Source organism: Myotis myotis, unplaced genomic scaffold, assembly GCF_014108235.1.
Source record: "Myotis myotis isolate mMyoMyo1 unplaced genomic scaffold, mMyoMyo1.p scaffold_m19_p_31, whole genome shotgun sequence".
NCBI lineage: Eukaryota > Metazoa > Chordata > Mammalia > Chiroptera > Vespertilionidae > Myotis > Myotis myotis.
The window spans coordinates 120,086-142,006 of NW_023416337.1; the positions used below are offsets into that span (position 1 = coordinate 120,086).

Below are 21,921 nucleotides of genomic sequence, written 5' to 3' on the forward strand. Positions count from 1 at the left end.
ATAGGTTTTCTAATCCTTATTCATCTTTCTGTTGTTCTGGCACCCCTATTAGTCCTATGTTGTTTTGTTTCATGTTGTCCCAAAGCTCCCTTAGGCTCTTCTCCTGTCTTTTAATCTTTTTCTCCAATTGCAGTACATTTTGGGTGTGTTTTGCTTCCTTTTCTTCTAATTCACTAATTCGGTCCTCCGCTTCTCCTAGTCTACTGTTGATACTTTCAATGGTGTTTTTTATTGCAGCTATATTACTCTTCATTTCTTCTTGGGTCTTACTTAAGTTGTTGATTTTTTCATCTGTTTCTTCTAGCTTCTTCCATATGTTATTGATTTTTTCATCTGTTTCTTCTTGCTTCTTGCATAGGTAGTTGACTTTTTCATCTGTTTCTTCTTGCTTCTTGTAGAAGTTGTTGATTTTTTCCTCCATCTGGTTTATGCACTCTAGGACCCTTATTCTGAATTCTTTTTCTGTCATGTTGCATGCCTCTGTATCACGTAGCTGCTTTTCTGGTGAGTCCTCCCTCTCTTTCCTTTGGGGGTTTCTTCGTCTACCCATGTTTGATCTCACTGACATGTCTAAACGTTGAGTCGTTCAGTGGCTGCTCCCTGGGTGGCAGTGGCTCCTTGGGCTGTGGTTGCTCCTCGGGCGGTTGCGGTAGCAGCTGCTCCTCAGTTGGTAGCAGCTCCTCTGGTGGGTGCTCTTAACAGCCGTGGTGGCTCTTCTGGCTGGTGGGGGGAGGCTTCACGTACAGCTGCTGTTCCTTAGACAGAGGGTGTGGTGCTCAGGAGGCTGCTGTTGCTTGGATCTGCTTTCCAGGGGAATTCTGCCCTTCCTGGCTGCAAACCGTCTCACCAGTTGAGTCCCTAGTACTTTTTTAACGTATGATACTGCGTAAAACATTTTCCTCTATGAAGAGGGACCAAACAAAATTTACATAAATATCTAGATTCACTCCTTTTTCCATGGGCGTGAAAAACAAGAGCACTCGTGAGCGGTCCTTAACAGATGGCGCGCGAAACACGAGAAAACTCCTGACCGGTACGAAATGTGTTAATTATGTTAATTTTTCCTATGAGCACAATTGGTTTCTGAATTTCTCTAATAGTATTGTTACTAGTATATAAAAAGGCAACTGATTTCTGAATATTAATTTTATATCCTTTACTGATTAATTTATTAGTTCTAATAGGTTTCTTTGGGTGGGTCCTTTAGGGTTCTCTATATATAGTATCATGTCCTCTGAAGTTTTACTTCTTCCTTTCCAATTTTGATGCCTTTTAATATCTTTTTCTTGTCTGATTTCTATGACTAGGACTTCCAATACTGTGTTGAATAAAAGTGGTGAAAGTGGACAACTCTGTCTTGTTCCTCTTCTTTTTTCTTTTCCCTTCCTTTTTTTTAAAGAAGATGCTTTCTTTTGATACGATTTTTATTCTTCATTTTGTTTCTGTGGTGTATCATACTAATTAATTTGTGGATATTGAACCAGCCTTTCATCCCAGGAATAAATCCCACTTGATTATGGGGTATGGCTGGCTATCTTTTCAATTAATTGTGAAGTTGCTTTGCTGATATTTTGTTGAGGATTTTTGCATCTGTGTTCAGGGATATTGGCCTATAATTTATTTTTTTGTAGTGTCTTTGTCTAGTTTTGGTATCAGCGTAATGTGGGCCTCGTAAAGTGAATTTTGGAGCTTTCACTGTTCAGTTTTTGGAACAGTTTGAGGAGGATAGGTATTAATTTTTATTTGAATGTTTGATAAAATTCACCTGTGAAGCCATCTGGCCCAGGGATTTTGTTTGTTGGGAAGTGTTTTTGATTATGTATGTGATTTTGCTATTAGTTATTGGTCTGTTCAGTTTTTTTGTTTCTTCTTGACTCAGTCTTGGAAGATTGTATGTTTCTAGGAATTTATCCATTTCTTTCAGGTTGTTCATTTGGTTGACATATATAATTGTGTCTAGTATTACCTTATAATCCTTTGCTTTTTTGTGATGTTTATTTCACTTTTTTTTCATTTCTGATTTTATTTATTTGGGCCTCCCTCTCTTTTTTTCTGGATGAATTTGGCTAAAGGTATATCAATGCTGTTCATCTTTTCAAAGAACCTGCTCTTGGTTTCCTTGACCTTGTTTTGTTTTGTTTGTTTGTTTGTTTGTTTGTTTAAACTATTGCATTTACTTCTGCTCTAAAATTATTATTTCGTTCCTTCTACTCACTTTTAGGTTTTAAAGTTCTTTGTCTAGCTCCTTTAGGTGAAAGTTTAGATAGAATATTTGAGATTTTTCTTGTTTCTTGAGGTAGGCTTGCATTACTATAAATTTCCTTCTCAGGACTCTTTGGCTATATCCCATTGATTTTGGGGTCATTGTGTTTTTAGTTTTCTTCTTGTAATGGATTTGTAGTTTCATACCATTGTGATGAAAGAATGTGCTTGATGTGACGTCAGTCTCTGAATTTATTGAGACTTGTTTTGTAGCCAAATATGTGGTCTGTCCTGGAAAATGTTCCATGTGTGCTTGAAAAGAATGTATGTTTTGCTTTTGGGTGAAATGTCCTAAATATATCAGTTAAATCCTTTTGGCCTAATATGTCATTTAAGGCCACTGTTTCCTTGTTGATTTTCTTGATGAAGTATTTTTTGATATCAATGGAGAAGTCCCCTATTATTATTGTATTTCTGTCAATCTCCTCCTTTCTGTCCATCAATAATTGCTTTATGTATTTGTGCTCCTATATTGAGTATGCAGATGTTTGCAAGAGTTAAATTGTTGGATTGATCTCTTTATCATTATGAAATGTCCTTTTTTGTCCCTTGTTATAGCCTTTGTTTTAAAGTCCATTTTGTCTGAAATAAGTAGTTACTCCAGCTTATTTTTTCATTTCTGTTTTTATGCAATATCATTTTTACTTTCATTCAGCCTGTGTGTGACTTTCGATCTGAAGAGGATCTCTTGTAGACAGCGTATGTACATGTCTTGTTTGTTGGTTTTTTTTAAGTCTATCCAGCTACTCTACATCTTTTGATTGGAGCATTTAATCCATTTACATTTAAAATGGTTATTGCCATTTTATTGTTTTCTGATTGTTTTTGTAGTTCTGTTTCTTTTTCTTATTCTCTTAGTCTCTTGTATGTATGTGACTTTCTGTAGTGTTGCTTTTGGATTCTTTTCTATTTCTTTTGTATATCCTTACAGAATTTTAGTTTGTGGTTACCATATGCTTCAAATATACTCAGCTATGTTTGAATACATTCTAAAATCAATACAATTTTATTCACTCTTTATATGTTTATGTTTTTGACATTATTTTTACTTATTTTCTGTGTGCTTATGTATATCCCTTAATTTATTGTTGAAATTACCCATCGTCTTCCAACTTTTATCTTTCCTTTTTTAAATCTTTATTGTTGAGAGTATTACAGATGCCCCCCCCCCCCACACACACACACACACACATTACCTCCTCTACCTGGTTCCCGCCCCACTGCAGGCCTTCACTGCCCTATTGTCCGTGTCCATGGGTAATGCACATATGCATATAAATTCTTTGGTTAATCTCTATCCTCCTCCTCCCACCCACCTTCCCTCTGAGATTCCTCAGTCTGTTCCATGCTTCTGGTTCTATTTTTTTTTTTTAATATATTTTTATTGATTTCAGAGAGGGGAGAGGGAGAGAGATAGAAACATTAATGATGAGAGGGTATCTTTGATTGGCTGCCTCCTACACGTCCCCTACTGGTGATCAAGCCAGCAACCCCAGCACGTGCCCTTGACCAGAATCGAACCTGGGACCCTTTAGTCTCAGGCTGACGCTCTATCCACTGAGCCAAATGGCTAGGGCATTTCTGGTTCTATTTTATTTGTCAGTTTATTTGTTCATTAGACTCCTTGTTCGGTTTTGTTTTGTTTTGGTTTTTTGATTTTTAGGTTCAATTGTTGATAGATATGTATTTATTGCCATTTTATTCATATTTCTTATCCTTCTTTTTCTTACAAATACCATTATTTCATGTAATAATGGTTTGGTGGTAATGAACACCTTTAGCTTTTTCTTTTCTGAGAATATCTTTATCTGACCTTTAATCTAAATGATAGCTTTGCTGGGTTGAGTAATCTTTGTTGTAAGTTCTTGCTTTTTATCACTTTGAATATTTCTTGCCATTCCCTTTTGGCCTGCATAGTTTCTGTTCAGAAATTAGCTGACAGTCCCATGGGTGCTTCTTTGTAGGTAACTAACTGCTTTTCTCTTGCTGCTTTTAAGATTCTCTCTTTGTCTTTAGCCGTTGGCATTTTAATTATGATGTGTCTTGGCGCCTCCTTGAGTTTCTCTTTTTTGGTTCTTTGCTTCCTGGACTTGCAAGTCTTTTTCTTTCAACAGGTAGGGGAAGTTTTCTGTCATTATTTCTTCAAATAGGTTTTCAATATCTTGTTCTCTTTCTCCTCCTTCTGGTACCCGGATAATGCTAATGTTGGTATGCTTAAAGTTTTCCAGGTGGCTCCTTACACTATATTTTTGGATTCTTTTTTCTTTTTGCTCTTTGGATTAGGTGTTTTGTGCTTCCTCATATTCCAAATTGTTGATTTGATTCTTGAAATCCTCTACTCTACTGTTACATTCCTGTAAATAATTCTTTGTATCATTTAGTACATGCTTAATTTCTGACTGGTCCTTTTTCATGTCTTTGACATTCTCATTAAGATCCTTGAAAGTCTCACTAAGTCCCTTGAAGTTCTCATTACTAGTAAGTTCCTTGAGCATCCTTATAATCATAGTTTTGAACTTTGTATCTAATAGTTTGCTTGCTTCCATTTCATTTAGTTCTTTTTCTGGAGATTTCTTATGTTCTTTCATTTGGGACATGTTTCTTTGTTTCTGCATTTTGGCTACTTCTCTGTGTATGTTTCTATGTATTAAGTGGAGCTGCTATATCTCCTGGACTTGGTGGAGTGGCCTTGTGTACTAGGTGTCCTATAGAGCCCAGTGGCTCAGCCTCTCCTCATCTGAGCTGGGCACTCTATGTGTGCCTCTTTGTGGGCTGTGGGCACTGTCTTGTTGTAATTGAGCCTTGATTGCTGTTGGTGTCACTGGGAGGAATTGACTTCCGGGCCCATTGGCTCTGAGGACCAGCTGGGAATACAGTGGGAGAGCAGCTGTGCAGGTGATACCCCTAAGGAGTAGGATTTGCTTCAGTCGGGCTTTGGTGCTCACTGAGTCTGCCCCTTGAGTGTGTCACTTGTGGATGTGTAGAGTTGTAATCTGGTGTGGTCTGAAGTTAGTCACTGCCTGGGGCCACCTGGCAGGAACTACAGAGAGATCTGCAGCTCCCTCCTGTCTTTATCAGGTTTAGAAGTGCCCAGCCAAGGCCCAGTTGTAAAGCAAGGCAGGCTGGTGCTAGTGCTAGATCTTGGGCTTTTTATTGATAGGTTTGGGACACGCTGACACCAGCTGCAGCTTCTTTGAGAGATTTTAGCAAAGTCTGAAGCCTGAGCCAGGACAGGCCATTCATATGAAAACGCTGCTGCAAACAGATTGGGGTGGGGGTGGGGGGTCAAATCACCAAGGCAGGGCCAATAGTGTGAGGCAGGTTGATGGAGACACATATGGTGCCTGTCAGTCAGCTCTTGGCAGGGGAGGTCTCAGTATAGGAGCAATGACTTCTGCAAGCACTTTTGTCTGGGAGGTAGCTGCCCCCAAGTTCTTGCCCTGATGTCAGACAGTTTAGTTCCTCCATGTATATTCCTGGATCTTTTCAGGCTGCTGCCCCAGTGCTGGAGCTCAGACGGAGTGAGTCTGACTAAGTCCTTGCACTGGCCCTTTAAGAGGAACTGCTGGGACTCTGTCAGCCTCCGTGTCACTCAGTCACAATCCCTGCTGGTTTTTACATCTTGAAGTTACAGGGACTTTTCTTCCCTGCACTGAGTCCCTGGGCTGGGTGTCTGGTATGGGGCTGGGACCCCTTGCTCCTCACAGGAGGCCTCCGTAGCCAAGATATCCTTCCTGATTAAAAGAACATCATGCCTCTGCCCCTCCTACCACTCAGTGTGCTTTCTTTATTTCTCTAGTTGTAGGACTTCCTTCCAGCTAGATTTCAGGTGATTCTGAATGATGCTTGTTGTGTATTTTAGTTGTAATTTTGATGTGGTTGTGGGAGTATGTGAGTATCACATTTATCTATGCTGCCATCTTGGTTTCCTCCCTCCTTTTGCCTTTCAACCTTTGTACTAGGTTTGTAATTGGCTAATCCAGTGCTTTTACTAAGTGTTGCCCTTTGTCAGAATTTTTTTCTTCCGTGTATATATGTATATTTTTTCATTGATTCTAAAGAGAGGGGTAGGAAGAGGGAAAGAGAGAAATATTTATGTGAGAGAGAAATATAAACCAGCCACCTCTCGTACAGGTCCCAAATGGGATAGAACCCAAAACCTGGGCATATGCCCTGACTGGACTTGAATCCACAAGAAAAATACATGATCAGAAATTTTTAAAAAATTACTAAATGTGATTAATAGCAGATTAGACTCCATGGATAAAAAGTATCCAAAATGGAACACCACCACCAACAACAACAACAAAAAAGAACTGGGAAAATGAATAGCCTCAGTGATCTGTTGGATACATAACGTAAATGAAACTGGACTTCACAAAAGAGAGGACAGAGGCATAAACGAAAAACAAATCTGAAACATATAACCGCAGAAATTTTCCAGATGTGGTAAGTATACAACCATACACCTTACAAGATCAACATAACCAAAGTAAGATAAAAAAAACAAACAAGAAAAACCATGCCAAGGCACATCCTAATCAAATTTCTGAAAACCATTGATAAAGTATTTTTAAAGCAGCCGAAGAATAATAGATACTAAAAATAGAGAAACAGAAAATACTAATTCCAGATTTGTTGTCAGAAACCAGGTAAGCCAGAAAACAGTGCACTAAATCTTTAAGGTGCTGCTGAAAAAAAACCCACAAAGCATTCTACCTGTGAACTCAGCATACCATATTCAGCAAATACCTTACAACTGCACAACCCTTTGGTTCATGGGATGGCACTCCAGCCACCACTGAGCCACTCCAGCCAGGGCTTTTGTTTGTGTGTGTGTTTTAAATTGATTTTAGAGATAGAGGAAGGGAGAGAAATAGAGAGGTAGAAACATCCATTGGGGATAAACATTGATTGGCTATCTCCTGCATGCCCCTTACTGGGGATCGAATCCATCAAAGACATTCTTCATTTTTGTTAGATGCTTTTGATCTCTACCATGTCCTTTTGAGTTTTTGTGTGATCTTTATCTCCTTTTCTTCATGCTGCCTACTTTTTCATTGGAGCCTTTACCATATTATTCATAGTTGCGTTAAATTTCTAGTCTGATAATTCCAACTTTGCCATATCTAGCCTGCTTCAGATTCCTGCTCTGTCTCTTCAAATTGTGCCTTTTGCCTTTTAATATGCCTAACAATTAATTATTTGTAAGCCAGACATGATGTACTGGGTAAAGGAACTCCAGTGAATGGGCCTTTAGTGAGGTGGTGGTAAGGTGTAAGGGAAGGGGGAAGAGATACATTCTGTAATGCTGTGATTAGGTCTCTGTCTTTCAGTGAGTCTATCACTGGGCTGTGACCTTCACAAGTGCTTCTCTGTATCCTCCCCCTTATGTGAGACAGGACTGCATGGGGGCTAGAGAGCTGTCCTCAGCTCAGTTAGGCTGTGATAAAATAGTTTCTTTTGAGGGCAGGCCCAGTTTAGAACAGAATGTTATGGTATATTTCAAAGGGGGTACTTTTCCCCTCCCTCTGCTGGAAGCAGGAGGGGATTTTTCAGTGATCTTCTCTGTGAGAACCTGATAGAGAGATCCTGGAGATAAAACTCTCCCGTGACTGTATTTCTCTGGAGTTTTTACCTCTTAGACTTATACACTGAGCCTCCAGCGGTTGGTCAATTACTATTTGGGATTTCCTCCCCCAGCACTGGTTCCCTGGAGGCTCTTCTGAATGAGTTGTGAATCTGTGTCAGGGGTCCTCAAACTACGGCCCGCCGGGCCACATGCAAATACAAATATTGTATTTGTTCCCGTTTTGTTTTTTTACTTCAAAATAAGATATGTGCAGTGTGCATAGCAATTTGTTCATAACTATATTCCGGCCCTCCAACGGTCTGAGGGACAGTGAACTGGCCCCCTTTTTAAAAAGTTTGAGGACCCCTGATCTGTGTATTTGCTTGTCTGTTTCTCTAGTTTTGGGTCAGCAGTTTGCTCTGTGACCTCACTTCTTTGGCCAACCTACGAAGAGTTGTTGATTTTTCAGCTTGTTCAGCTCTTGTTAGGACAGAGTAACGACTTCCAAGCTCTTAACATACTGTACTGGAAACAAGAAGTTCTCTCTGTTCTTTTTGATTTCAAGAACTTTTGTTTTCCCTTTTCATAGCCACTTGTTCCCATTTATGACTGTAGTATCTTCAGTTCCTTGAGAATACCAATTCTTTTATTCATCTTTGTAGTTCTTGGACCATTTTGTGAACAGTGGTGCTACTGGTTTCCATCTTTCTCAGTTCTACCACTGAGGTTATGTGACTGTTGATCATTGTCCATTCATACCTAAGAATTAAGAATGAATTATGAATGGCTTACCTTTTTCTTGAGTGGTCAATAGAAAATTGTTTCTGCCATGCTACTCTTGTAAATAGGAAAGTCAACCTTGTGGGGATGTGTGGGGCCAGGATAAGCTTTGTAGGATTCAGGGACAAGGATGTGTTTATTACGTTGGGGGCACACCAAATGCTAAAGTCAGCTGCCCTTTCCTTGTATGTTCAGCATGGGAAGGGAGGGAAAGGATCCTGATGCCTGGTGCAGTGGTAGTAGAACTTGCTTTTGCATTTGTTATCTCCTCATCCTTACCTCCTGCTGACACTCCGAGTTGATCCAGGGATGCTTCAGATAGATTTGCCCTCCATCCATTCTGTCTTATCTTCGCCCCTGGGCTGCCCACTTCTTTGCATGCATGAAGACATGCAGGGTGAAAGTGGGTGAGCATGGCTCTCTCAGCTCATGGTCAAGGTTCACCATCTTTATCTGTGAATTAAAACAGACAGTCTTACACAGACCAATTGGCCATCTATCTTCTTTTTCAGTTAACTTTTTAAAGTTGTAAATATAACAGTAATACAGAAATTTTTGTTTACAAATGGTCACCTTAATCTAAGTCGAGAAAAATAACTCGGAAGCCTTCTTCCTCCACCTAGGGGAACCTCTGTTCTGAGTTTATGGTGAAAAGTCCTTTGTTTTATTTGTATTGCTGATACTTACCAAGTAGTGTAAATTTTGATCTATATAGTAAGTACTGCTTTTGCTGTATTCCACATATTGGATAGATTGTGTTTTCATTTTTTAAAATTCAGAATATTGAATTTTCATTGTGATTTTGTGATTGAGCCATGGATTTTTTTAGAAGATTGTTTAATTTTCAACACTGGGGTCTTTCCAAATTTCTAGTTCAATTCTGATGTGGTCAAAGAACAAACATCATATGATTTCAAGTTATTTTAAATGTATGTATTGAGAGTTTGCATTATCAGTAGCATATGGTGCATCTCAGTTAATGTCCCATGTGAACTTGGGGGCGGGGGGAATGTGTATTTTGCCATTATTGGGTTAGTACTCTATGAATGTCATCTAACTCAAGTTGACTGTGATGTTCATGTCTTCTACATCCTTTCTGATTTTCTACTCATTGTCATTAATTACTGGGATGAAAGAGTTTAACTCTCTAAGTATGGCATGTCAACTTTTTTGTAAATTTTGTCATTTTTTGCCTTATGTATTTCAGTAGTTTGTAATTAGGTTCTAAACACGTTAAAAATTGTTACGGCTTCTTGAATAATTGACCCTTTTATCGTTTTTTGTTGTAGTTAATCCTCATCCAAGGATATTTTTTCTATCGATTTTCTAGAGAGAGTAGAAGGGAGAGGAGGAAAGAAACATTGATGTGAGAGACATCAGTTGGTTGCCTCCTGCACGCTTCCTCACCAGGGCGGGGATCGAACTTGCGACCCTTCTGTGCGTGGGCTACTGCCCTAACCACTGGACCACCAGCTGGGGCTGGCCCTTTTTATCATTTTGACGTAACCTGAAGTTAATTTGTCTGATATTAATTATCTCTTTTTAATATGCCTTTACCTATATCCCTTTAATGTGTTATCAATGCTGGGGGTTTGAAAGGTATTTGCGTAATATGGTATGCTGAGTTCACAGACAGGATGCTTTGTTTTTTTCAGCAGCACCTTAAAGATTTAGTGCACTGACAACAAATCTGAAATTAGTATTTTCTGTTTCTCTGTTTTTAATATCTATTGTTCTTTGGCTGCTTTAAAAATACTTTGTTGGTGGTTTTCAGAAATTTGATTAGGATGTGCCTTGGCATGGTTTTTCTTGCTTTTTATCTTACTTTGGTTATGTTGATCTTGTAAGCTGTGTGGTTGTATACTTACCACATCTGGAAAGTTTCTGCTGTTATATGTTTCAGATTTGTTTTTTTCATTCACCCCTCTGTACTCTCTCTTGTGGAGTCCAGTTTCATTTATGTTGTGTCCCACAGGTCACTGAGCTGTTTATTTTCCCAGGGTTTTTTTTGTTTTGTTTTGTTGGTGTTATTCCATTTTGGATACTTTTTATCTGTGGAGTCTAATCTGCTATTAATCACATTCAGTAATTTTTTAAAATTTCAGATCATGTATTTTTTCCCAGTTTTATTTTTCCCTGCTATTTTTCTATTTTAAGTGTTTGTGTCTTGTATTTTTTTCATTGCAAATTATTTTTTATTTTTAGAGAGAGAGAAAGGGGAGAGAGAGACATCGAGTGGAAGAGAAACCTCAGTCGGCTGTCTCCTGAATGCCCGGGGATCGAGCTCACAACCCGGGCCTGTGCCCTGACTGGGAAACAAACTGGCATCCTTTCAGTGCATGGGATGACATCCAATCACCTGACGCTTACCAGCCAGAGGAAGTGTTTGTGTCTTTCAGATATTTGAGCATATTTATTATAGTTCTTTTCACCTCTTTGCCCACTAATTACACTATTTTGGTCATAACCTGCTTGGTTAAATGGTTACAGTTTGCCACTCTTGTCTGTCTAGTAGTTTTTCCTGGGGCATTAGACCTTTGAAATTGGTTGTGGAGTGTTCCGTTTTTGTTGCTATCTGCTGGTTAATACTGGAGCTTGTTTTTGAAGGATGGATCTGTAGCAGCTCTTTTTCTTAGGGCTTCTACAGACTTCCTGTTAAGGGGCACCTTTTTTTGTTTTTTACTGACTTCTCCAAGTGTTCAGAGATGCAGGCAGATGGACTTTGAACAACAACCTCATGCCTTTGCAAGTTAATATCTTTCTTCTTCTCCTTCTCCTCCTCCTTCTCCTTCTCCTCCTCCCCCCCCTCCTCCTCCTCCCCCTCCCTCCTCCCCCTCCTCCTCCTCCCCCTCCCCCCTCCCCCCCTCCTCCCCCCCCTCCTCTCCCCCGCCTCCTTTCTTCCTTCTCCTTCCTTCTTCTTTCTTCTTCCTCCTCCTTACCCGAGGATGATATTTTTTCCATTGTTTTCTCTTTTTTTTTAACAGAAGAGGGGGAAGAGAGAGAAACATCAAGGTGAGAGAGAGACATCGATTGGTTGCCTCCACCACACATTCCAGTCAGGGCTGAGCCTGCAACCGAGGTATATGCCCTTGACTGGACATCGAACCCGAGCAAGACCTTTGGGTCCACGGGCCAGGACTCTAAACACTGAGCAAAACTGCCCAGGGCACAGATTAGTATCTTAAGGTTCCCCACCATGTTTGGAGCCCCCTCTGAGATCTCATTGCTAGCATTCTGTCCATAACTCCCAGCACCTCACCTTCCCCAGCTCCAGTCTGACTCTCAAGGTAGGAAAACCACAGTGCTTTTCTTGGTTTCGTATAGCATCACCCACAATTGTTTGGAACGTAGCCCAGCTTGGTGTGGGACTCTGCTTGGCTTTCTGCTCTCTGGTCCTATATTCTTTCAATATCTGGGTCCAGGTGTTTCATATCTTCTGTCCTGATTTTTAGTTGTTGTGTGGCAGGAAGACAAATTCTGTAACTTTTAGTACTTTCGGGTTGGATTGTCACTGTAATTTGATTATATTTTCTTGCCAACATGATTTTGGTTTTGTATTTTATGGCTAATTTGGGGAGATGAACTGTTTGTTGTTCATCGTTTTATCTTCTCAATCCCTTACATCTCCTTTTTGGAAGTTCAGTAAATGAATGGCCATCTACAGTTTATTTTTATTTCATGCTTTATGTCATAGTTTTCAAAGTTAATTTTTTTCTTGCGATTGAACTATTTTTTTTAATCCAATTTTCATTGACTTATACTCACTTCTGTTTTAGGCCATGCCGGTGTATCTGCAAGCATGATGAAGAAAAGGACATCCCACAAGTAAGCAATTCTGAAACTTGCTTTTCAGTAGCAGGCTGTGGCCTTTGGTTACGTGGGGTATGAGGTCAGTCATGTGAGGCCCTCTCCCCTGAAGTGAGGAGGTCTTCATGACCCACAGCAGCCAGCCTCACATAACCTTACTGCACGCTGAATCATGGAGTGGGCCATATCCCTGACCACGCCCTTGGCCTTGGCCTCGTCTACATGTGCCTAGGTCTGTCCTTCCAACCTGTAAAAGCCTCTGGGCTCTGCTTCCCCCTCCAGCGTGATGGGAGCTGGACTGGTAGCAGAGGCATCACTCGTGGCAGGTTGCCATGAGCCTCTCCCGCTCTCTTTATAGAAGGGCTGCACTTTCGGCCTGCAGGTTGGGTCTTGGGTCTGCTGTACAGAAACCATAGCTTATGCTTGAGGGCCTGGCTAGCACACTGCCTGGCACACTCACTACTTTATAACATTTTCAGATGAATAAAGAGCTTATAATTTAGAGAAAGCATCTGCATGTTGCAAGATAATTAAATAGCCGTGTATTTTTAGTGACAAATGTGTTATAAATCCTAAATTTTATAGGTACCAGACGACTGAAGCCACTTTTTCTCCCTCAAATTGTTTTTTGTGTGTAATATGATATGTCCAAGGAGAAATTTGGGATACTATTATCTTAAAAATACTATCCACCTGTATTATATTATATTCAATAGATTTCACAAGTATCCACCACTACTGGTGGCTGCTGCTACACCATGGAAACCGCTCTAACAGATCAGTTCTGATAGTATAAGTCTTTTTTTTTTTTTAATATGTTTTATTGATTTTTTGCAGAGAGGAAGGGAGAGGGATAGAGAGTTAGAAACATCGATGAGAGAGAAACATTGATCAGCTGCCTCCTGCACACTCCCCACTGGGGATGTGCCCGCAACCAAGGTACATGCCCTTGACCAGAATCGAACCTGGGACCCTTGAGTCCGCAAGCTGACGCTCTATCCGCTGAGCCAAACCGGCTCTGGCGATAGTATAAGTCTTAATCATAGATTCCATGACCCCAGCACCCCCGGAGCCTCTCATAGCAGTTGTTTCCAAATTATTCCTATTGAAAGGCTTATGCCTTTGGTCACTGCCATAGTGGTTGGAGAATGCAAGAGGCCTCTGGGCTATTGTGGAAGATTTGCATGAAAAACAATTCCTTTCAGTAATTATTGGTGATTAAAGCAAACCTGTCCATTTAAATGAACATGTGAGTATGTAATGTAAATGTCTGTGATATTCAGTTCATGAAATGACCTGGGAAGTTAAAATGTGAAGGTAAGTATGCTCTTGTGTCCCTGAGGTTTGATAAAGTTCTTCTAAATTTCATTTTATTTCCCATTACTGTCATGGCTCTGCCATATCCAGTGATCTGATAACTGGTGTAATATATCTCCACTCAGCATCATATTATTACCATAAATGGTAAACCATTTCTTGGCATAATAGAAGGTGATGATAAAAACTTAAATATAGTGGGGAATAAAAAGAAACTACACATTAACTTTGCAAGACCAGAGCAGTTCATGCAAAACAGATTTTGCTACTTAGGTTAGAATAAATGCCTTTGAGAATGTAATGTATATTTTGTTTTATCCATTTTTACATATTTCTGGATAGAGGTTTTCAGGCATTCATGGATCTGAGATCTTGGCCTGTTAGGAATGCATTTTGTGTGAGAGGTTTCATTTGCTTCATCCTAAGCTATGTTTGTTAACTCATGGCTTTGATATACTAGTTACCTTTTTCTCTTCAAGCACAAGGAATTAACATGTACTGTTAGGTTTTTGCAAATCCTATGTGTACGAGTTCAAAGGATCTTCGGTCCTGCATGTTCTGTGACACGGGGAACTGTGCTTGTCTCACAGACTAGAAGAAGCCTGAACAGGCTACTCTGTAGCAAAAGGGAGAAGTTAAAATGTAAGAAAACGTTAACATTTTCCTGTCTTTCTAATCTCAATGCAAATAACAGAAACAAGGACCTATATAAAATTCCCCATTTCGCCAATGGTGGCAGTTAATAGCCTTTGGAGTAGTACGAGGGGCTATGCTGGTGGGGAGCTCCCTGCTCCGAAGCTGGCTGGCAACTGGGCTTTGCTGAGGGAACCGGGGCTGCGCAGCGGCGGGCTCAGCAGGCTGCTTTGTCTGCCTGGTGCTCCGTTTACTCATGGTTAAAATCAGTGTTGGATTAGAGTCATGGGTTTTCAGCTTTAGCACAGAGTCCTTTCTGCAGATGAAATGTTCGTAGAAAAGCAGAGCTGGAGCCTCACTCTCCCCTTCCTGCCACACTGCGGCCCTCCTCCGGCGGCCAGGTCTGTCTCGTGCGTGGCACATGTTAGCATAGGGCAGCAGTTCTCAGCCTTTGGGTCGAGACCCCTTTGGGAGTCAAACGAACCCCTTTCACAGGGGTCGCCTAAGACCATCGGAAAACACATATATAATTACATGTTGTTTTTGTGATTAATCACTATGCTTTCATTATGTTCAATCATGAGGAACTATATTAAAGGGTCGCGGCATTAGGAAGGTTGAGAACCACTGGCCTAGGGCATCTGAGCAATAATCCCCTGTGCACGCGCTTCTGCTTGCTTGAGGGAGAGTCCCAGGGACGCACAGCTGAGGAGTGTAGCGGTCATTGTCCTGAGCACAGCAGCTCCTGTCCCGTGGGTGCCCGGGGGTTCAGGGAATCGGGTCTGAGGTGCTTAGAGCAGTGCCTGGGCACCCAGAAACCTTATGTAGCTGGGTTTTGTTTTTGTTTTTAAAGTAAATAGAAACAAAGCTACATGTGCCTTCCTGCAGGCCAGACTCCTCGCCACATTTTGGGGACAAGCTTGGGACAAGCCTTGCCTGACTTCCCAGGAGGTTGTTTGGGAAAAGCGTTTGCATGGAAAGGACATCCTGAAGGGAAAGTACTATAGTTGGGGAGACTAAGGTGAATTTAGCTATAGAGGTTCTTTGTTTCAGTTTTCAAATATAAGTCTGTTTCTTCCCTAATTTGAGTAGTGGATAGTTTCCATTTCAGGGCACTGTTGAAAAGTATGACTGGGCGCTTTTGTCTGTTTGCTACTAACATACATCTGGAAAATGGACAGGAGCTGTTACTTTTGTACACTAATTTGACCTCTGTTTCCAGGGAATGTTTTTCTTCAAGACATAACACTAGTCATTGACAAAGATTGTCATTGTACTTCTCCTCCCCATATACCTGCTATAGTTTCTTGGAGTTTTCATGGCATCCCTCTCAAGTTGGAAACAGCCCCTCTGCATATAGAGGTTCCGTAACTTGTCCCAGGTCATACAACTAAGAAGTGACTGGGTGGGATTCAGAACAGGACAGTCTGATTCTAGGACTCATGTTCATTACCACACTATATTTCCCGAACATGTTTTGTTGTCTCATCTCTGAAAAATGTGTTATTTCAGTCATAAACAGACTAGATAACTGTTAGAGCAAATGTTTAAATCATTGTGCTGACAGTTTTAAATTGGTCAAAACATATAATACTTTTCAGTCAACTTGCAGTACCTTGGTTATACCAGTGAAAGTGAATATCTGTTATTCACACCAGTGAAAGTGAATAGCCCTGTGGAAGACCCTCGGGGCACTTGGACATCTCAGGTGTTTTCAGGTACACTGTGTAGACCCAGTAATGAGAGAAACCATAAGGATTGGGAAGGAACACTTGACTTCTTTCTCTCTCCTGTTTTTATATTTGTCACTCAAAGCTGGGAATGATAATATTAGTATAGAATTTTTATCAAGCAACAGATAATCAGAAAAGCAGGCTTTTTCCCCTTCTACTTGCTGATGTATATCTTGCAAAAGACCATTGTTTTGATTTAATCAATATTTTCTTCTGAAATCTGCTGGAACAGAGTAAGGGAACTGCTTTTATATCACAGTACTAAATAGAATAAGGCAAATGTGTCAGCAGTCTCTACATATAAAACCCTAATATGCAAATAGACCAAACAGCAGAACAACCGGTTGCTATGACATGTGCTGAACACTAATATGCAAATAGACCAAACGGCGGAACAACCAGTTGCTATGACGTGTGCTGAACACCGGAGTGGGGGGGGGGCGGGGCGGAACATGGTGGGCATTGGCCATGGCGGAATGGTGGAGCAGGTGAGTAGGGGCGCCAGACCAAGGCGGGGTGCCGGTCATTGTCATTGGGGTGAGCCTCTGGTGGTTAATGAAAATTCTTTGCTCCTGGAAAAACTAAGATGGCGGCATAGGTAAACACCGGGAAATTGTCGCCTCACACAACAATTGAAAATTACCGCAAAGGACTGAGCAAATATCATCCAGAACAACAGGAAGGCTGGCTGAGTGTAAATTCTACAACTAGAAGGAAAGAAAAGCACGCTGAGAGCCAGAGGCGCTGCGGAGGTGAAGTGCAGAGGTACGGCGGCTCGCGCGCGAGGAAAGGGGGTGGCGCCTGAGGACGCGGCTGTCTTTTTGAATCACAAGCTCCCGATTGCTCTGAACTCCGCTTCCGGGAAGTCTCTGGGGACCCAGGACTCATACGGGGAGAGGCTGGTCTGTCCAGCAGCGGGCGAACTTGAGGGCGGCTTTCCCTCAGAGGTGCTTGCAGCCGTTACCGGGACACTGAGACGCGCGACTCCGGGCGGAGAATCGGCCATAGCTGCTTTCTCCGCCCTTTGACTCCCTGAGACCCCGCCCCACCCAGGCTGCGGCAGAGGCTTTTGCATGTGAATGTACCTAACTGCAGCCGAACCAGGCAGACCCGGAACTTCCAAGAGAAGGCCCAAGGCCCCGCAGCGGCTTGCATTGCTTCACAGCTGAGCCTCTTCGTGGCTCCTGCTGTGTGGCCTCAGGCAGAGGCTGAATTAGCACCTCCTTAGATCCAGGAGCCACTGTACCCAGTAGTCAGAGGGGGACCACCCAGATTGCAACTCCTCAGATCCATAAGGGACACACTCAGGGAGCAGACTCAGTGAGCACCAAAGCCCCACTGAAGCAAGTCTTGCCCCAGAAGGGTGTCTTCAGCACAGAAGTTCTCCCACTTTAGACACAGCTGATTCTCACAGCCAATTGGCCTGGAGGTCAATTCCTCCCAGTGATTCTACAACAACCAAGGCACCAAGAGTGCACCAAGAGTGTCCACCCCAGGTAACTGGGGAGGCTGAGCTACTGGGCCCTACAGGACACCTGGCGCACAGGGCCACTCTATCAACACAGGGAAGCTGCCAAAATGCGGAGACAAAGAAACAGGTCACAAATGGCAGAAATGGAGGAAAGCAAACGATTGGATATAGAGTTTAAGGCCACGGTTATAAGGTTTTTCAAGAATTTTATGGAAACCGCCGATAAATTTAATGAATCCCTCAATAAGTATAGGGAGACCATGGAGGACATGAAAAAGGACCAACTAGAAATTAAGCATACACTGACTGAAATAAAGAATAATTTACAGAGATCCAGCAGCAGACAAGAGGATCCCAAGAATCAAGTCAAAGATTTGAAATACAAAGAAACAAAAAATACCCAACCGAAAAAGAAAAAAGAAAAGAGATTCCAAAAATATGAAGATAGTGTAAGGAACCTCTGGGACAACTTCAAGCGTACCAACATCAGAATTATAGGGGTACCAGAAGGAGAGAGAGGGCAAGACATTGAAAACCTTTTTGAAGAAATAATGACAGAAAACTTCCCCTACCTGGTGAAAGAAATGGACTTACAAGTCCAGGAAGTGCAGAGAACCCCAAACAAAAGGAATCCAAGGAGGACCACACCAAGACACATCATAATTAAAATGCCAAGAGCAAAAGATAAAGAGAGAATCTTAAAAGCAGCAAGAGAAAGACAGTCAGTTACCTACAAGGGAGTACCCATATGACTGTCAGCTGATTTCTCAACAGAAACCATGCAGGCCAGAAGAGACTGGCAAGAAATATTCAAAGTAATGAATAGCAAGAACCTGCAACCAAGATTACTTTATCCAGCAAAGCTATCATTCAGAATAGAAGGTCAGAGAAAGAGCTTCACGGATAAGAAAAAGCTAAAGGAGTTCATCACCACCAAACCAGCATTATATGAAATGCTGAAAGGTATTCTTTAAGAAGAGGAAGAAGAAAAAGGAACTCTTACCATTTGCCACAGCATGGATGGAACTGGAGAGCGGATAAATACCACATGATCTCACTCATTTGTGGAATATAATGAACAACATAAGCTGATGAACAAGGACTGATCCAGAGATGGAGAGGCATTGATTGGACTGTCGGGACTTGGAGGGAAGGTAGGGGAGGGTGGGGGTAAGGGGGAAAGATCAACCAAAGGACTTATATGCAAGCATATAGGCCTAATCAATGGACATGGACAACGGGGGGGTGAGGGCATGAGCGGGGGGGGGGGGGGGGTAGAGGGTAACGTGGGGACAAGGACACATATGTAATATCTTAATCAATAAAAAATATATTAAAAAAAAAAGAAAAAAAAGAAAATTCTTTGCTCCTGCACGCCACAGTCCTGCCCAGTGCTCGCACCTGGTGCCCACGCCGGCCCCACTATCACCTGCTGCTGGCGGCTCTGGAGCTGCCACTCACACCTGCTCCCGGCTCCTGACGCCACCCCTGATCACTCGGTGCCATCAGCAGGTGCGAGAGGCGGCTGCCAGCTCCGATTGCCCATCAGGGCTTCTCCACCTCCCCATGCTCCTGAGAGGCAATCGGGGTTGGCATCCACCTCTTGCACCTGCTGCCGGCAACAGAATTGCCGCTCACAGCCGCTGCTGGCACCCGGTATCAGTCTCAATCACTTGGTGCCATCAGCAGGTGCGAGCAGTGGCTGCTGGCCCCATTCACCCCTGAGAGCTTCTCCACCTCCCCTGCTCCTGAGGGGCGATTGGGGCAGCAGCCACCGCTTGCACCTGCTGCTGGCACCGGCCGAATCGCTCCGCGCCATCATGGAGTGTGGGTGGGGCCGGCGCTGTCAGCACATGGGAGCGGTGGTGGCGGGAGTGGGGCTGCTGGCGGACAGGACTGGGAGCCGCGGTGGAAGGGGCCAGGCCGAACTGAGGGACACCCCTCCATGCACAAATTTTGTTCCCCGGGCCACTAGTCTATATATATAAAAGCCTGAGTGATGGGCTAGTAGCTATGACACACACTGACCACCAGGGGGCAAATGCTTAGCACAGGAGCTGCGGTCACTTGGCAGCTGCGTTTCTTCGGTGATGCACCCGGAACCAGAGAGGAGGGAGCCCGGAAGATTCCGGGTTCGTCACTTGAGATCCGCCCTCTCACAATCCGGGATCCCTCGGGGGATGTCGGGAGAGCCGGTTTCAGCCGATCGCCACAGGCCAGGCTGAGGGACCCCACTGGTACATGTGCTCTGGTCCTCTAGTATATGTATATCAAGAGGAACATAAATCAAAATCACCATATTTAAGGAGCCCCCGTTTTAAATGAAAAAGTTACTTTAAATCCTTAATCTCACATATCTGCTTGTGCTGCTCTTTGATTGCACGGTCTAGAGGTGACCAAAGGGTGCTTGTGTTCTTTTCACACTTTCTTCCAGTAGTCTGACAGGTTCTATTGTTTGCTTCTACAGAGACCATTTCAACTAAAGTGAGCTTTAATTTTTATTAAAGTTTTTTTGTTGCTTTAAAAATCTAAATTAGCAATTAAAATAAAATGTAAGGACTTGATTAATATATAATTTTTAACGTTCTAGTATGAACATTTTACTCTTGCCATTATCCAGGGATTGCAGCTGTTAATAATTGAATGCCTATTTTTAAAAGTCTTTTCTACATATCTGAATGGATAGTTGTGTGTATAAAGTTTTTCATGTGGTCACATTTTCTTCATTTGTAGGTATTTAAATGTCTTTAAATCCTTTTCTATGATTTTAATAGCTATGTAGTTATTTCATTTTAAAGATACACTCTTATTTATTGAATCAGTCGGACCTGTTGAACATTTTTATTTTCAGTTTCCCCTATTGTGAACACTTGCCCAAAACATCACTAGCTATATCTTGGTGCTCATTCATTATTTTCTTTTGATAAATTTCCTAGATGTTGAATCACTGGGGCAGCAGGGTGCCAAATTGTTTACCAAATGGGTTGTATCTATTCAGTGAGCAGAGAGATAATAATATCTCACTGTAATTTATGTTAAATTAACTCCTCAAAATTTGCAGTTTTTGTTATTACTAATACAGAAAGGTCATTTTACCAGCAGAGCAGAACATTGAGAAACTTCTGAAAGATACAATGCAAACGGGGACAGATTCATAGAAAAACTAAGCAGAGCTGAGAAACTCACAGCCACTTTCTGAGTTGAAAATGAAAACCTCCAAAAAGTGGGTATTGGCGCTAGACCAGCGGTTCTCAACCTGTGGGTCACGACCCCTTGGGTGGGCAAACGACCCTTTCACAGGGGTTGCCTAAGACTATCCTGCATATCAGTTATTTACATTACGATTCCTAACAGTAGCAACATTACAGTTATGAAGTAGCAACGAAAATAATTTTATGGTTGGGTCACAACATGAGGAACTGTATGTAAAGGGCCAGAAGGTTGAGAACCACTGCGCTAGACCCTTACTGCCCAGGCCAGAGACAGTAAAGGCTGGCCATGCCTTCCAGAGTCACTCTAGATGAGAAACCCACAGCAGGTGCTCACTTTACCTCCCTGACTTAGGGTCTCTGCTCACTCCTGGCTGCCCTATATCTACCTGAACCATGGCTGCTTCATCAAACTGCACTTAATGCTCCGAGGCCTGGACCTCAACTTGTCCTGAAGTCATATACTATAGCCACAGATACAACTCTTATCTTGCCTTGCATTTTAAGTATGCACATCAGGTGTCATCAGTTACCAAGGAATACTGGCAGCATGACAGGAAGTCATACATAGAACAGGAGAGCTAACCAGAAGTCAGCAGCGTGAAGAAAACCACCACTCAGGTGGTACCAGGCCGCACAGAACGCCAACCAAGAGTTCATAGAGGAAAGCAGAAAAGGAAGTGAACATTATCCTTAGGGATCGGGGGCATGTTCATTAAAAAAACAAACTTCAAAATTAGATAAGGAAACAGTCAATTTGTAGAAATTAAAAATACTATATAAGATATTCAGGCTGAACTTCAAGTCTATCTGTTTTAACTAATTCAAGAAAAATTGAGCTGAGGAGTGTTTTTGTTTTTTCAAATTTTTTAGAGAGAGAGGAAGGGTGAATGAGAGAGGGAGAAATATTGATGTGATAGCGAAACATCGATTGCCTCCTGTACACCCCCTACCGGGGATCAAGCCCCACAATCAGGCATGTGCCCTGGCCCTGAGAATCGAACTGACAACCTTGCAGTGCACAGGACGATAGCCAACCAACTGAACCACAGCAGCTGAGCCAGGGCTTGCTGAGGAGTTCTTGATGAACAGTATGAAAGGGAAGTTCAGTCACAGTGGATAGATCTGGAAGTACTA

General features: G+C 42.2%; 1 protein-coding gene across 4 annotated transcripts in view; it reads left to right on the forward strand.

The window, feature by feature from the left end:
* SPIN1 (spindlin 1) overlaps window positions 1-21,921 on the forward strand; it is a 98,996-nt gene that overhangs the window by 58,766 nt on the left and 18,309 nt on the right. For 3 of the 4 annotated variants that reach the window (XM_036302334.1, XM_036302336.1, XM_036302335.1), the window contains one exon: window positions 12,391-12,439. In XM_036302334.1, the coding sequence (XP_036158227.1) occupies window positions 12,391-12,439 (49 nt within the window). Of the gene's footprint in view, window positions 1-12,390; window positions 12,440-21,921 lie in introns of those variants that run through there. The other variant, XR_004966649.1, reaches the window with a different exon arrangement.